The 16,593-nt window shown below is 33.6% G+C and overlaps 2 protein-coding genes across 2 annotated transcripts; both read left to right on the top strand.

The window, feature by feature from the left end:
- The first annotated feature begins 3,649 nt into the window (after positions 1-3,649).
- Positions 3,650-8,970, top strand: unc93a (unc-93 homolog A). Its single transcript, XM_051137855.1, has 8 exons — positions 3,650-3,831; positions 4,419-4,600; positions 4,944-5,173; positions 5,247-5,366; positions 5,657-5,874; positions 7,724-7,859; positions 7,948-8,079; positions 8,292-8,970. The coding sequence occupies exons 1-8, from the start codon at positions 3,733-3,735 to the stop codon at positions 8,597-8,599; spliced, it is 1,425 nt and encodes a 474-aa protein (XP_050993812.1). The 5' UTR covers positions 3,650-3,732; the 3' UTR covers positions 8,600-8,970.
- Positions 8,971-12,876: 3,906 nt separating this feature from the next.
- Positions 12,877-15,879, top strand: ttll2 (tubulin tyrosine ligase-like family, member 2). Its single transcript, XM_051092138.1, has 2 exons — positions 12,877-12,963; positions 14,103-15,879. The coding sequence occupies exon 2, from the start codon at positions 14,120-14,122 to the stop codon at positions 15,791-15,793; it is 1,674 nt and encodes a 557-aa protein (XP_050948095.1). The 5' UTR covers positions 12,877-12,963; positions 14,103-14,119; the 3' UTR covers positions 15,794-15,879.
- Positions 15,880-16,593: the final 714 nt, after the last annotated feature.

Below are 16,593 nucleotides of genomic sequence, written 5' to 3'. Positions count from 1 at the left end.
GAAAAATAGATAATTTTGACCCGTACAATGTATTTTTGGCTGTTGCTACAAATATACCAGTGTGACTTAAGGTTGCACTGGTATATTGGGTAAAGTTTCAGGGTTAGCCTCTAATTAAATCAGCATAATAAGAACAACCACTGTGCTCCAGAGCAAAATACTTACAGTAACTCCACATAACCTTAAGTGTATTGTAAGTCATTTGAGATAAAATGATTACTTACTGTAAATGATAAGACCTCAAATGAATGTTGAGGACAGGAGTGAAATGCACAGATAATGGCTGGGCGGTGTCAATGATGTGGAATTGTGACTTTCACCTCCCACAGCTGTAAAACAATATTCATTTCACAATCAGAGACAAAATCAGTTTCTGAAAAACACTATCTGAGAGTGTGGACTGTAAAAGGTAAGTAATAAAAGTGAATTTAAAAAATCCACCTGAAATTACTCAGTAAATCAAATCATACGTCTTACATAAATGAACACATGCATATGTTGCCATGATGAGTATGCACAAAAATGAACCCTGAAAGGAGAAATCGGGTGTAGCTTCTTGATGCTTCCTATATGTGCAAAGGTTAATAAAAAATTAAGATAAATAAGACAAGATATAGGATGATTATCATATCAGGCATATATTCCTGATAAATTATCAGACTTATATCTAACAATATTTAGGTCATGGTAAATGAGGTTGGGAAAAGTTACTTTTAAAATTAACACATTACAATATTGCATTACTCCCTAAAAAAGTAACTAATTGCATTACTTCGTTACTTTTATGCAGTGTAATACGTTGCATTAGCGTTACTTAAATCTGGGCAGGGCTTGTTTATTTGCTTTCAATACAAAAACTAAAAGCCTCAGGCTGAAAAAAAATTCACATCTGTACAGTAGAACACAGAAGAAGAAAGTTCAACATCCTTTAGCAATAAAAACAAAAAAACAAACGTTAGTATTGTTTGCTATTAGTATGGGTGAATTGGACCATCAAAGGTCAGCAGCAAAGACACGTTAATAAAATTGGATTACAACAGGCCATGTTCACACAGCAGCAGAATATTGTCAATACCGTATTTGAGTCCGTACGGTTACGTTCACTAACCATACAGTTATTTATGGGTATGACAACCGTATTCTTCCTCCCATAAGCATTAAGGGACCCCCCATAACACCCAAAAAGATATACTTGGGGGGTCCCCTGGTTTTTCGATAAAACTATAATACTTAAACATAAAACTAATGAAAATGAAATGAAAAGACTTGATTGCTGTGTTAAATTTAGACCTGCTCACATTAAATCATATTTTATTTTTTACGCGTTTTTACAGCGTTGCGCTGTTGAGTTTAGAATGCAGTGACCAATCAGAGGAGTTCAGAATAGTCATTCCTGACTGAAGCTCACGAATTCCCTCATAAGCAACAAAGTGCAGATGTACGAACTATGTAAGTTAGAGATTCATTTATCATACAGTGTATGGACAGCTTCAATGATTATAAGAAGAGGTGTAAGTGCTTAAACACTAGCTAGAATCGTTCTTTCAGTGTGTGATTCAGTCTAATAAAATGCATTTTCCCAAAATTCAGAGGGGGGGTCTGGTTAGGGGGCCCCCGCAAGAGCTTTGAAACAATTTGAATACTGGTTACTGGTAAGGAATACAGGCTTGACTCCTGTTGCACGTTCATACAGACAATATTCAAAAAGCGACTGTAAGCTGCTATGTGAACGGGACATTTCGAGACTCACACCAGTAAGTAAATGCGGTTGTCAATCCCAAAAACTGACAGTGTGAACGTGGCCAAATGATATTTGTATATTTTTAACATATTTAATTATTGCAGGTTTGCATCAAATTCTGAGTGGCATTTCACAGTTTTTAATCAGTTTGAGAAATACTGATTTTTTTTTTTTTGTGATTGAGATTAATTAATGCATGCTTACATTTATTCTAGAACTAAAGTAACATCTTACCCCCGATTTTTCTCAACATGGGAACAAGAGAGCTTTCAATCAATAATTGGGGGGGGGGGAGTAAGTAGAGTTAATTGTTTGAAAAAAAAAATGTATTATTTGAAAAAAAAACATTTTCTTGTAAATTAAAAAGTAATGCATTACTAGTTACTTGAAAAAAGTAATCTGATTACATAACTCATGTTATTTGCAAAACACTGATGGTAAATAACCCATTGGTAAATTCTCATTGGAAATTTTATTTTATTACAATAAGTCATTACAAGAATCATTTATGTACAGAGTCATATATTGTGCATATATTGTATTTTTGTTTAATAAATATTTGTATTTCTTCAGTGAAAATAGACTCCAGTTTATCAATTCATGCCTTGTGACTTTTTCAATTGAGAAAGCAGTGATAGATGGATAGAAGCAATCTTCATGATGCATCTGTTTCTTACAAACACACAATTTTTCACTTCCCAAGGTGTTAATTGATTTGGAACCAGATTTGTGTGATTACTTGTTTAATATTATGCTTTTAACAGCTCTATGGACTTTCATTCTGACGGCACCCATTCACTGCAAAGGATCCATTGGTGTGCAAGTAATGCTAAATTTCTCCAAAAATCTGTTCCGATGAAGAAAAAGTCATCTACATACCCTCAGTCTGAGGGTGAGTACATTTTAAGTTTTAATTTTTGGTTGCACTATTCTCCTTGAATAAAACCAGTTAGGCATGTGAGGCATAAATATTGCAAGCTAAAGCTGCACACCATGTGTCATGCCAAATGATGAATGTTATTACATTCACATTATTGCATGACCTCTAGTATCTTCAACAATCCAACAACATTTTTTTACGAGAGCAACAAAAGTTCAAGGTTTGTACATGGCAAATAAAGAATACAGCCTCATATATAAATGAATAAGATTTCATTACACAATACAAAAGGGTGTAAAAAGAGAGAATTTTGCAACTAAAGCATATATATGTTCACATGAAGAAAAATGGTTTAATTTTACATTGTTTTTGAATTTCAACAGTATGTTTATTGTGTTGAGCTTCCAGGTCTCAAGGCAGTGGTGTAGCTTATTAGATACAGATCTGGACTAGTAGCCGAAAGGTTACTACTGTAATAGGTTCAAACTATGAAAGGGTGATAAGTTTTTAATCAGTTCAATCCCCAACGATTCCTGGAAGGTCCCCCAATAAACTTTTGATAAATGTATTTGGTATATATATTATTATTTAGAGAGAATAAAATCTGTCGTAATATATTATTGTTAAACTGTGCAGCACATGTCTTGGCTGACGTGACTACATTTACACATCTCAGAATACACGTGAACAACGGGACCATAAAACAATTAACAAAATGACATCATAAAAACATTCCACTTTAAAGACTATTAGCACAATCTTAAGTGACAAATGCCAGACTTGTTTTATATATTTTTTAATTTGGTCGATGTTTTGGATTCACCGTTATGAGAACAGCAACATGTGTTCTGTTCCATGGGAAAAAGCAGAAGAAAACTTCTGTTAAAAACACTTTTAGTCACTGATAAGAAATCAGCAGTTTCTTTCATTGACCCAGGTTTGGTCATCTAAAAACTGCATGCTTTTATGACTGCATTACTCTGAACTTTGTCCTAGACCGTGTCCAGTCGTGCTATATTAACTCAGTGTGACTTCAAGTCAATCTAGAGTTTGTTTTGTTTTAACAGGAAACTTTTACGCAAGGAATTCCTCCCTTTGACAGGATTTCAGGATGATGAAACTTATGAGCCGAACCACCAAAAATATCCTGGTGGTTTCATTTGGATTTTTGTTCTTATTCACAGCATTTGGAGGGTTGCAGAGTTTACAGGTAACAAACAGAAATTAGAGATGTTTCTCATTTGTATATTGCTTTGGAGAAAGTTTGATACTGATGGCTTGTGAAATAATTGCGAAATATTTATACTGATAATGCATGTTTAGTAAAATATAATATTTGATATAATATTCTTGCATAGACGTGCAAATAAAAATTGATCTATAAATTGTGTAGCGTGATGGTAAATGACAGCATTATCAGTCATGGCAAAACGTACAAAGTGCACACATAAAGATCAACACAAATATACTAAAGCATGATTCTTTATATTTTGCTCAGAAAATATGCAAAGCATATCACTCATGTTAACAAATTTGCTATTAAAAGAAAGTTAAACAATTTTGGGTGGGAGGCAAGATTGCAATTAAAGCTATTAAAATCTTATTAAAGTCTTTAAAACTATAATGATTTATGTAAAGCATGATTTATGTAAAATTTTGTCTTTCAAATAGTCCTGAAAGAGAGAACTGTTATTTAAATGAGGAAACACTCTTACACTGATTTATTACAGAAGGTATGTTAGAGGTATTGATTTGTGCATGTATTTATGTTGACGGAAACATGTTTGTATGTTACAGAGCAGTCTCAATGCTGAGGATGGAATGGGCGTTATTTCACTCAGTGTCATCTATGCGACCATCATTTTGTCCTCTATGTTTCTGCCTCCAATAATGATCAAAAATCTGGGCTGTAAATGGACCATCGTCATTTCTATGGGTTGTTACGTGGCATATTCCTTTGGAAACCTTGCGCCAGGCTGGTGCGTGCATTTCTCAGCTTTTTGTACTTACTGATTTGTTAAACAATGCTACTGACAGTATAAAATTACAGTGTAATATTATCATTTAAAATAACTGCTGAATTCTCAGCATCATTACTCCAGTCTTCAGTGTCCCATGATCCTTCAGAAATCATAATACACTGATTTGCTGCTCAAGAAACACTTCTTATTAATATCAATGTTGAAAACAGTTGTGCTGCTACTTACTGACCCCATACATTTAATTTCGACATTTAACAGCTGAAGGTTCTGTTAGTTCAGTTAAGTTAGATAGAAATCAGCAGTGCTTTTTAGCATCTCTCTAAATAATTTTTGTCTGCAGGCCAAGTCTGATGACCACCTCTGCCATTCTGGGTTTGGGAGGTTCACCGCTGTGGTCAGCAAAATGCACCTATCTCACAATAAGTGGAAACGAGCGAGGCCAGAAAATCAACAAGAAAGGCCAGGATCTCATCAACCAATACTTTGGCATCTTTTTCTTCATTTTTCAGTCATCGGCAGTATGGGGAAACCTCATGTCATCTCTGATATTCGGCCAAGATCACAGCATAGGTACAGTTAGATTGAAAGCTTTATCTATTTTTTTTGGTGACTGTAAATACACTGACCGTTTATTTGTTTGCAGAAATCCCAGAGGAGAACCTGCAGTACTGTGGTGCGACCTCATGCGTTGAAAATTTCACAGTCACAAACTCAACTCTTCCAGCAAGACATCTAGTAAACACACTACTAGGCTGCTACATTGGTGGGTAACAATTATTCATATTTGTGTCCAAAAACTAGCTTAGTGAACTGCTGAATACATTAACAGATGACTCCTACAAATCTGAAAAAAAAAAAAAACCTAATTATTTAACTTCAATATGTAAGTCATCCAGCATTTTGTTTAGGCAATGAACTAGAACTATTCATAACAACCTAGAACCACCTAGAAGCACCATTCACATTTCTTTCAGAAAATATACACTTCCAGTTTTTATTTATCTAGGAATTTCCATTAAGACTGTCTTATGTATTGTTTCCTGGTTCATGCAGGTGTGGGGATTTTTGCCATAATTTTTGTGGCAGTGTTCCTGGACAACATCGACCGAGATCTGGCCAAAGAATTTCGTAGGAACAAGGGCAACCAATCGTTTTGCAGCACCTTTCTGGCTACCTTCAGGCTCTTGAGAAATCCTAAATTGCTGCTGCTAATCCCATTGACAATGTACAGTGGGTTTGAGCAAAGTTTCCTCGCTGGAGAATACACAAAGGTACACCAAGTCTTGAACATTTATGGACATTTTGAGAAAGAATCTCGGTCTCATCTCGGTCATTTTGACATTGATGAGTGCTGCTAGACCACTTGTTATTGTCATCATTGTCAAACCATAACAATACAACAACATTTAGTCTTTCAGTCCAGATTATTTGCCAAGTCCTTAAAGCCCACATTAATTCAAAATTGTATTTCTTTGGCTTGTAGTATGAATATGTTAGTCTTAAAGCTATCTATAAGCTATTGTGCTTCAAAACAATAACAAAATTAATATTTACAAGATATAAGCATTCAAAGTGTATCACCCTGCACACCAGCTTTTCATCAAACCTTCTCTCCAGTCAAATGCTCTCTAGAATCTTTTCTTGTACTAACAAGATGTCATGTCATTAAAACAACATAATTCTTGTTAAATCCACATCTTTTCCTGTAATAGCAAAATGTTACATTTTCATAATAACAAGATGTTATGTTGTTAAATTACATAATTATCTTGTTATAATGACATCTTTTCCTTTAATAACAAGATGTTATGTCATTAAAACAACATAATTATTTAATTAGGACGACATATTGTCTTCATATAACGAGATGTTATGTCGTTAAAATGCCATCTTTTCTCATAATATCGAGATGTTATTCTGTTAAAACGACAATTATCTTGTTAAAATTACATCTTTTCCTGTAATAACAAGATGTTATGTTGTTAAAATATCATAGTTATCTTGTTAAAACAACATCTTTTTCTTGTTAAAATGACATCTTTTCCGTAATAACAACGTTATGTCATTAAACAACATAATCATCTTGTTAAAATGACATCTTTTTCTGTAATAACGAGTTGTCATTGAAACAACATATTTTCTCGTAATAACGAGATGTTGTCAATAAAAAATCTTTTTCTTGTTAAATTACATCTTTTTTCATAACAATGTTGTCGTTAAATGACATAATTATCTTGTCAAAATGACATCTTTTTCTGTAATAATGCGATAATGTCATTGAAACAACATATTTTCTCGTAATAACGAGATGTTATGTTGTTAAAAAGTCATAATTATCTTGTTAAAACAACATCTTTTCTCGCAATAACGAGATATGTCAATAAAACATCTTTTTCTAGTTAAAAGATCTTTTTATGTAATAACAAGATGTAATGCCTTTGAAGCAGCATATTTTCTTTAATAACAAGATGTTATGTCAATAAAACAACATATTTTTCTTGTTAAAACATCTCATAATAACAAGAGCTGTCATTAAACGACATAACTATTTTGTTAAAATTAAATTTTTTCTTTTGTCGTTTAAACAACATAATTAGTTAAAACAGCATCTTTTCCCGTAATAACACGATGTTATGTCATTGAAACGTCATTGTTTCTCGTAATAACAAGATGTTATGTCATTAACAGATCATAATTACTTTGTTTAAACGACATCTTTTCTCATAACAATATGTTATGTTGTTAAAACGTTATAATTATCTTGTTAAAACGTCATCTTTTCTTGCAATAATGAGATGTTATGTCATTAAAATGTCATCTACAACTATTTATTTTTTCTCGTAATAACAAAAAATGTGATAAAAATATGTTCTTCCCGTTATAGAAGATATATTACAACATAACATTGCTTTACTACGAGAAAAGATGTCGTTTTAACAACATAACTCGTTATTGCAAGAAAAGATGACGTTTTGATGAGAAAAACATTAAGTGGAAAAAATAACGTGTGTGGCCGCAATGTGTATGTGTTACCGTACTATACAGACCGGAATAAATGAATACTAATTTGTCCTAATGAAATATGAGTCTAATGTGCTTGTGACCCTTATTCCCCTGCAGAATTATGTGACTTGTGCGATAGGAATACACAACGTTGGCTTTGTGATGATCTGCTTTGGTGCCACTAACTCCGTATGCTCATTCGCGTTTGGTAGACTGGCTCAATACACCGGAAGAGTCGCCCTCTTTTGCTTGGGTAATAAATGAACAGGTTGACATATGGTTTTAAGGTTAAATATGTTGGCTAGAATTTATGTTCATTCTGTCTTACTGCACTTTCACAGCTGCGCTGACAAACCTGGGCTGTTTTGTGGCCTTTTTGTACTGGAAGCCTCAACCAGGACAGATGGCCGTGTTCTTCGTGTTTCCAGCCCTCTGGGGTATGGCAGATGCTGTGTGGCAAACACAAACCAATGGTGAGTGCTTCATACTGCATACTACTTAGTTACCTATCCAGTTAAGTCATTATTATGAATATAAAATGAATAGGTTTGGGTGCAAAAGTCTGACAAACAGCCTACAGACAATCATAAACAGCTGAAAATCAGGCCTCACAACACAAAATGTATAAATAATAATAATAAATGTATACATTGTACATTATACTGTGTGTTTATTTCATTTGCAGCACTTTATGGCGTTCTCTTTGCTAAACACAAAGAAGCAGCATTTGCTAACTACCGCATGTGGGAGTCACTTGGTTTTGTTATAGCCTTTGCTTACAGCACATACATCTGCCTGTCCATCAAAATCTACATTTGTTTGAGTGTTCTTGCCCTTACCATGGTAACTTACCTTTATGTTGAGTACAACGAGTACAAGAATCCAACTTCACAAGTGACTTACGACTCGGAAAAAACAGAAAAGGCCGACTTCAATGAAGTGAATGAGAAAGAATTGAATGAGAAAAATGTTGTTGCCCAGACACGACTGTAAATGGATTTTGAGATTATTCATTATATTTCTGCCTTAGTATGTATCTTAGTATGTAAAATGTTGATTTTATTTGTTATTCAAAGATTATTTTTACAGTATTTTTTACAAAGTGTTTAGAAACTATAGTTTTTTTATGTACCATGTTTGGATCTAAATGTTTAGATCATCTTCTTTATTGTTGTATTCAATTTCTGTACAAAAGCACAAATAATTTTAATATATGCATTTAAATACTCTTTTCTTTTAATATGTTTATTGCATTTACATCATATTTACCGTAAGTGCAGCAGATTAAATGCTATGTTAAATGTGAATGTATCAGGTTAACGTTTACAAATCGTTGTATTAAAAAAATATGATCATAAAGCAGGCTTGTATCATTTTTAGACTGAAGTCTGTGTAGTTAATCAGCTGTTTTTCCCAAACAAGACATGCATTCCTGTTGCACCATTTTGCTGAGTCACATGCCAAATCTACAATATAAAAAACACAGGATGAGATCAAGATAATAATAACATGTCTAACTGAGCACATTTAAAAATATTTATTTATGAAATTATATAATAATCAATCTAGACAGAATATTGCATGAAATATAAATACTGCCAGAAGTTTAAAATAATATAAAAAGTAAGAAAAAAGGTTCTGCACTTATTATAATCTTTACAGCCTTTATAAGCAATGTCTAAAGGGCATTTCCGAATTTTACAAGATCTTTCTGAGATACCCATATAGATAAAGTCATTATGAAGCCTTTTCACATAAAAAAAATCATTACACTCTTCCTGAAGCAATAGTTTTTACTGTTGTTATGTAAGAAATTTGAAGTAGCAATGCAACAGAGAATCAAAATAAAGTAATTAAATTGTACTCTGTGCAGGCAATAACTCTGGTTAAACATCTCTGAATTAAAGTAATAAATATGTGACTAACACTTTGACAGCTGACAAGAAATATTTTATGACAGCTTTAAAACAACAACGTGCTTGGATTCTTACAGTGTTTAAATATTAACTGTATATTCCAAAAGTCAAAGAGTTTTAGGATATTTTTAGTTTTAGAATTTTTTTAATCAAATTTCATGATTTAAAATAAATAAGAAATCTAAAGAAGCATCTAAACTTAAAATCAGCCAAAAAAAAAAAAAAAAAAAAAAACCACAATGGGCTGATAATGCTGTGAAATTATGATCTGTACTCCTTTACTTGAAGCAGTGAGTATTTTACATGATAAATCTCCAATTTTAGTAACTATGACAGAAGTGAATTCATTCCCTAATATAATACTAACAGCTGGACTATTAAATTTCCTGTCTCTGTACGCTGCCTGCATGCTGCTATGAAGACTGCACTGTAACTCACTGTATTCCTTCTGCTTTCTCTCTGTGTAACATTACATGTTATATATGGGCCATTCCACAGAATTGGTGCAAACTGCTGTCCCACAACCAAAAAAACACATTTAAAAGCATTTAAGTATTATTAAGATCCTTTTATTATCTACTGAAACCCACAATAATATTTTTTTTAAAAATCAGTAAGCTTAATATATTTAAAATCATAATTTATTGGGTACTTTCAGTTGGGAGGTGGCTGTCCTGAATTTCAACTTCTGAAAATGATATTGAAATATTTTTTGTATTTTATTTCATTGTTATTTTTAAAAATATATTTTTGATTCTTTTAAAAAGTGAAGTTATATATATATATATATATATATATATATATATATATATATATATATATAAATAATATTATAATATATAATATTTTTTTTTTTCCTAAATTATGAAACTTTATGTAATTAAAAAAAAAATGGTGGCATTTTCATGTCACTGCAGAAATAGTGTATGTTTCAGTCCATGGCTGAGACACTGACTTTACACACCTACATTTATGATCTGGAAATATTTATGTGTCCCTCTCTCTCATAGCTAAGGTGTGGATAGATCTTATCATTTTGAGGTAAATGTGTTCAAAAGTATGAAAAATCTTAAAGGAATGTCACTGCCGAACAGCTTTTTTCTACAATTAAGCACACTTCTTTGGGAGTTATTTCATAACATTTAGTTTTTATATGTGTACAACTGTTCAAAACTGTGCTAGCTAACCATGTACTCAGTAGCATCTTTGACCTATGTTCAATAGTATCTAAAATTGACATAGTCGTGACCAAAACATTTGGTGAAGTTTTGGTAGCAAAAGTAGCGAAAGTGCTACTTTCAAGTAATGATGTTGAAAATTTAGCTTTGATCACAGGAATCGTTTACATTTTAAAATATATTCAAATAGATTGCAGTTATTTTAAATAGTAAAAATATTTCACAATATTACTGCTTTTGCTGTATTTTGGATTAAAAAAATGCAATCTGTTCAAAATGTATCAAAAGTATCAAAAATTGCCATAGTCATGACCAAAACATTTGGTGAAGTTTTGGTAGCAAAAGTAGCAAAAGTGGTAGCAAAAGTGTCACTACTGAAACAGTCAAGACCAAACCATGTTGTTTTGGTAGTGACAAAAAGGAACACATATTCCTCATATTTGGGGGAAATTAAACAAAAGTTTATTACAGTTATGTACTTTTTTTTTGTATTTCAGTATGTTTTAGAAGTGTTTTAGTATGCAAGTTAAAATTCTGTAATGTGATGTGGTGGTAACCAAAGCATTACTGTCACTGCCGTAAATGCGCAGTCACTACTGAAACATGGTATGTTTTGTCAAAAATAAACTATACTGAATTAACAACTAAGATGTTATGATAGTTTTTGGTTCACTGTATTTTAAAACTCCTTAACTTTAAAACCCTTAACTTTAATATGTGACCCTGGATCACAAAACCAGTCATAAGGGTCATTTTTTCTAAATTGAGATTTATAAATCATATGAAAGTTGAATAAATAAGCTTTCCGTTGATGTATGGTTTGTTAGGACAGGACAATATTTGGTCGAAAAACAACTATTTAAAAATCAGGAATCTGAGGGTGCAAAAAAATCAAAATATTGAGAAAATCACCTTTAAAGTTCTTCAGGTAATGTTCTTAACAATGTATATGACTAATCAAAAATTAAGTTTTCATACATTTACAGTAGGAATTTTACAAAATATCTTTATGGAACATGATCTTCACTTAATTTCCTAATGATTTTTGCCATAAAAGAAAAATCAATAATTTTGACTCATACAATGTATGTTTGCCTATTGCTACAAAGAAACCCCAGCGACTGGTTTTGTGGTCCAGGTTACATATCAGAATGATCAACTTTTTGCCTTTTACAAAGAAAAATCAATTCAAAATACAACAAATCTCATAAATTACACTTGAAATATTGTTAAAAATCTAATTGTTATTTATAATATATATATATATTTACATAGTAGATGTAAGCAAAATATTAATAGGTCAATATAACCCTTCTAATTAAATTATATTACTGTGTTTCAGTACTGAAAAATTTAGGGAGATGACAAATATTTCAAAACTTTCTGAAAATACAATATAAGAATTAACTAACTTTACTAGAAATTTCCCACTTGATATTATACAATTTGCACATACAATTTATTATTATTATTATTTTTTTATTTATGTTTTTTTTTGGAAAAAAGACACACTTTTGTCTGTTTCCCACTCTGACTTCGGACCAAATCTGTAGAATCACCCATATGTGTTAATGCTTAGCCTGTGCATTAATGCAAAATATATGTATAACATTACAGATCCACTACACTACAGCCTCTACAATGGTTTGCGTTGTCACCAGTAAATGGCAGCATTTTCAAAGCAAGTGAACCGGTCCTTACCTTTCTATTTTGATCTCCAGTGGATGGCAGTGTTTTCTTCTTGTCTATTATGTTCGTCTGTTTTGTGTAAAGATAGAGAGAGAACAATAATACATCAATAACACTCACAGAGAAAATAATTTGCCGTTATGAAACATGAGGTCGTCATGATTCGACTTCTAAAATGTGAATATGGTTGTCCATTTCATTTACGTGATAACGTTTTGTCAATTAATAACATATTTAAAATAAAATACCTTATAAAATACACTAATCTCTACACTTATGCCAATTTCCCTCAGAAATCATTTAGAAAATCCAGACCTATCTTGAGGCAAAGGTAAACTCCAATGTTTTTAAAAATGCAATATTTTGTACGATTGACAAACCGCTGATTCACGCACGCATGGTGACGTCACCTGCTCCGACCGCGCAACGTAACGGTTAACCAGCTCACATGGCGCGCTTTTATTTAAACGTTTCCTAGCAACGAAAGATGACCAGAGCAGAGGACACAAAAGCAGACACAACCTGTCTCACAGGAACTCTGTGGACAGTCTACCAGGTAACAGAGCTCGGCCAGGTAAGAGTGATTTATGCAAATACAATATTTAAAATCGAAAAAAGTGTTAAATTAAACCTATATACGCTACCAGTCAAAAGTTTTTTTTTTTAAATAAGTCTCTACTACTCACTGCCTGCATTTATTTGATCCAAAGTACAGCAAAACAGTACAATTTAAAAATATATTTTTTACTAAAATAATAATTTTTTGATGAATAGAAAGTTCAGAAGAACAGCAAGTTTTTTGCAACATTATAAACGTCTTTATCACTTTTTATCAATTTAAAGCATCCTTGCTAAATAAAAAGTATTAGTTTCTATAATCTATAAATTATAATTTCTATAAATTAGATTGATTTCTGAAGGATCTTGTGACAATGAAGACTGGCGTAATGATGTTGAAAATTGAGCTTTGATTACAGGAATCATTTACATTTTAAAATATATTCAAATAGAAAGCAGTTATTTTAAATAGTAAAAATATTTCACAATATTACTGCTTTTGCTGTACTTTGGATAAAAAAATGCAGGCTTGGTAAGCAGAAGAGACTAATTTAAAAACATTAAAAATTTTACTGCTCAAAAACTTTTGACTGGTAGTGTATATAGCCAGATGCATTAAAACTGTTTAAAACTATGCTGGCAGTACAAGGCTGTGCTTTATTTCTTGTTTAGCAACTAGGTGTCTTGCTTTTGAGTCATGTTAGTGTACTATGACTGTGTTTAGATGCACAAGAATGATCTGGTCAATGAGTAAATTTATTATCATGACTGCCATAAGTAAATTAAGTCAATATTCCAGTTTCTAGGAACCTCTAGACCAGGAGTTTTCAATGTGAAATGTGAAAAAAGTACAAATAAATACACAATAAAAATAAGATTAAGAAAAATAATAATTTGATTACAATAAATAGATGAATACAGTACTATGACTGTATTAATCCATTTTTTACTTAAAAGAAAAGTAGACATGCATTGTATTCACATGACATATCAATTATAAGCTATTAAATACTAATTCATCTGCATAATAAGCAGCAAAGGCAAGCATTCCCAGTATTTCCAGAAGAGAACAGCAGGATCCACTTGAAAATGAAACCAATGTGATTTCCCCTATTCCATGCAGAATTCAGAGAACTGACTTACATGATTTCTTAGGCACTGGGATCTTCTCTATGGCTGAAAGGGAAGGTGGTTTTGCTCCCCTGGTGTTCAGACTGCACGGAGGAGCTCCGCAGGTGGTACGTGAGGTCCTGTTGGAGCGTGGCTGGGAGGAGTATGATGAAGAAGAGCAGGAGGAAGGAGACTGGAACCTCTACTGGAGATCCTCTGGCTTCCGAAAGTTAGACTATGAAAACATCCTGCCCTGGCAGAGACTGAACCACCATCCCAAAATGAGCCAGATTACGCGCAAGGACTGTCTAGCAAGACACATGAGAAGAATGAAGATCGCTTTTGGCGCAGCCCTGTACGACTTCAGCCCTGCTGCTTTCATATTGCCTAACGAACACACCAAATTTCTCGGGGTGTACACTAAGAATCGCACAACTGACAGAGGGAAGTCACACTACTGGATATGTAAGCCAGTCGACCTGTCGAGAGGAAGAGGTATATTCCTGTTTGAAGATATCAAGGACTTAGTCTACGACTCTTCGGTGATTGTACAGAGGTACATCACCAACCCACTTCTCATTTCAGGCTACAAGTTTGATCTGCGCATTTATGTTTGCGTAAAAAGTTTCTCCCCTCTTGTGATTTACATGCACCAGGAAGGCCTAGTGCGCTTTGCGACAGAAAAGTTCAACCTTGCTTCTTTAGACAGCCTGTACTCTCATTTGACAAACACCAGCATTAATAAATTCGGAATGCGCTACGATACGGACAAAGAGCGAGTGGGTCGAGGATGCAAGTGGACCATGAGCAGATTCCGGAGTTTTCTTCATAAACAAGATGTTAATGAACTTCTCCTGTGGCACAGGATCAGCAATATCGTTACGTTGACTCTGCTCACAGCCGTTCCTTGCGTTCCCTCCAGCCCCAACTGTCTGGAACTGTTGGGGTTTGACATCCTCATCGACGCCAGCTACAAACCGTGGCTTCTAGAGGTCAACTACAGTCCGGCACTTTCATTGGATTGCCCTGTTGATGTAACGGTTAAGAAAGGGCTAATAAGTGATATCATTGACCTGATGAACTACAGGATGATTGACAGTTTCAGACAGAAGGGATACCACAGGAAGAGATCAAGTAGACGGTATTTACGACCAGAAGGGTTTCTGCTGCCGAAGAGTTTGCATGCAACTCCATCAGGCTGCAAAAGCAGGAATCATTCTATCTCAAGCTCTTCAAGTTCTCAAGACACTCTGCTGTGTTCTGTAAATAATGCTAATTGCCCATTTCACGCCAATTCAAAATCCATTGGAGATGAAAAGGCTCCTCAGAACTTTGTGGAAATTGACAGCACGAGGCAGTCGCACAGAAATACAACATCTACCATATTCAAGTTACCATCTCTTCATGTACATAAACTCAAGTCTACAGCCGTCCAGTTGAACAGCATGACTCAAGACAAAAGTGTCCCTCCTTGTCGCGTTGGCGACTTCATATTGACGTTTCCCTTTAATGAGGCTACGTGGAAAGCCTCTCAGGATCAAGCGGATGTTAAGGCTATTGTCAACGAGGTTCAGAAGCTTACAACCCGACTGGCAACTTCCTTTAACGAAAAAGAGAGGATAAAGATGGAAAGCAGGCAGAGCATTGGTGTCGGGGACAAATTTGAGCCTCTGCTTTGGGGGCCGAAAGATCCACCTCTTCTCAGTGAATGCTTCTCCTTAAATTCAGCCAAGTAAAGTGGTTTAAGTTGGCCCAGTTTTTCTAAGACTCAATATTTTAATATATAGTTTTAATATATTTGATTTTTAAAAAATATATTTAATGTAATTTATTCCTGTAATGCAACGCTGAATTTTCAGCAGCCATTTTTCATTGTCACATGATCCTTCAGAAATCATCTTTGCTTAAAAGAAAAGTTCACTTCCAGAATAAAAATTTCCTGATAATTTACTCACCACCATGTTGTTTTTGTCTTTCTGTCCTCAGTCGCAAAGAAAAACATTCCAGGATATATATATATATATAGTGGACTTCAATATAGTGGACTTAAATGGTGTTGGTGTTGAAGGTCCAAACTGCAGTTTCCCAGCCGAGGAATAAGGTTCTTATCTAGTGAAATGATTGGTCATTTTCTAACAACAAAAAAAAGAAGTATATACTTTTTAATAACAAATGCTCATCTTGCACTAATTTGGAAAGGTAACGTGCGGTTAGTTCTTTGTGCTCTCTGGTTCAAAACATAGGGTAGGTTGAAAAACTCTATCTCATGTTCACCTCCAACTTCAAAATTGTTATTTATTATTTTGTAAAGGCAGTTGACTTTGTATGCACGTTCACTTTGTAAACACCTGGTCAGCACTTCTGCCTATACTTCTAACCTTTCCAATGTAATTTCATAATGCATGAGGTCGGGCTGGTGTGAGACAAGCATTTGTGGTTAAAAAATACATTTTTATTGTTTTAAAAAAATGACCAATCATTTCACTAGATGAGACACTTATTCCTTGGCTGGGATTGTGTAGAGCTCTTTGAAGCT

This window comes from Labeo rohita, chromosome 20, assembly GCF_022985175.1.
Source record: "Labeo rohita strain BAU-BD-2019 chromosome 20, IGBB_LRoh.1.0, whole genome shotgun sequence".
Lineage (NCBI taxonomy): Eukaryota > Metazoa > Chordata > Actinopteri > Cypriniformes > Cyprinidae > Labeo > Labeo rohita.
Note: the sequence above shows the minus strand (reverse complement) of the source record. Positions and strands in the feature narration are given on the sequence as shown.

Coding starts and splice junctions, on each gene's coding strand:
- unc93a (XM_051137855.1), top strand. CDS start 3,733: ATGATGAAACTTATGAGCCGAACCACCAAAAATATCCTGGTGGTTTCA. Junction 3,832..4,418: donor GAGGGTTGCAGAGTTTACAG/GTAACAAACAGA, acceptor TGTATGTTACAG/AGCAGTCTCAATGCTGAGGA. Junction 5,367..5,656: donor ACTACTAGGCTGCTACATTG/GTGGGTAACAAT, acceptor TGGTTCATGCAG/GTGTGGGGATTTTTGCCATA.
- ttll2 (XM_051092138.1), top strand. CDS start 14,120: ATGGCTGAAAGGGAAGGTGGTTTTGCTCCCCTGGTGTTCAGACTGCAC.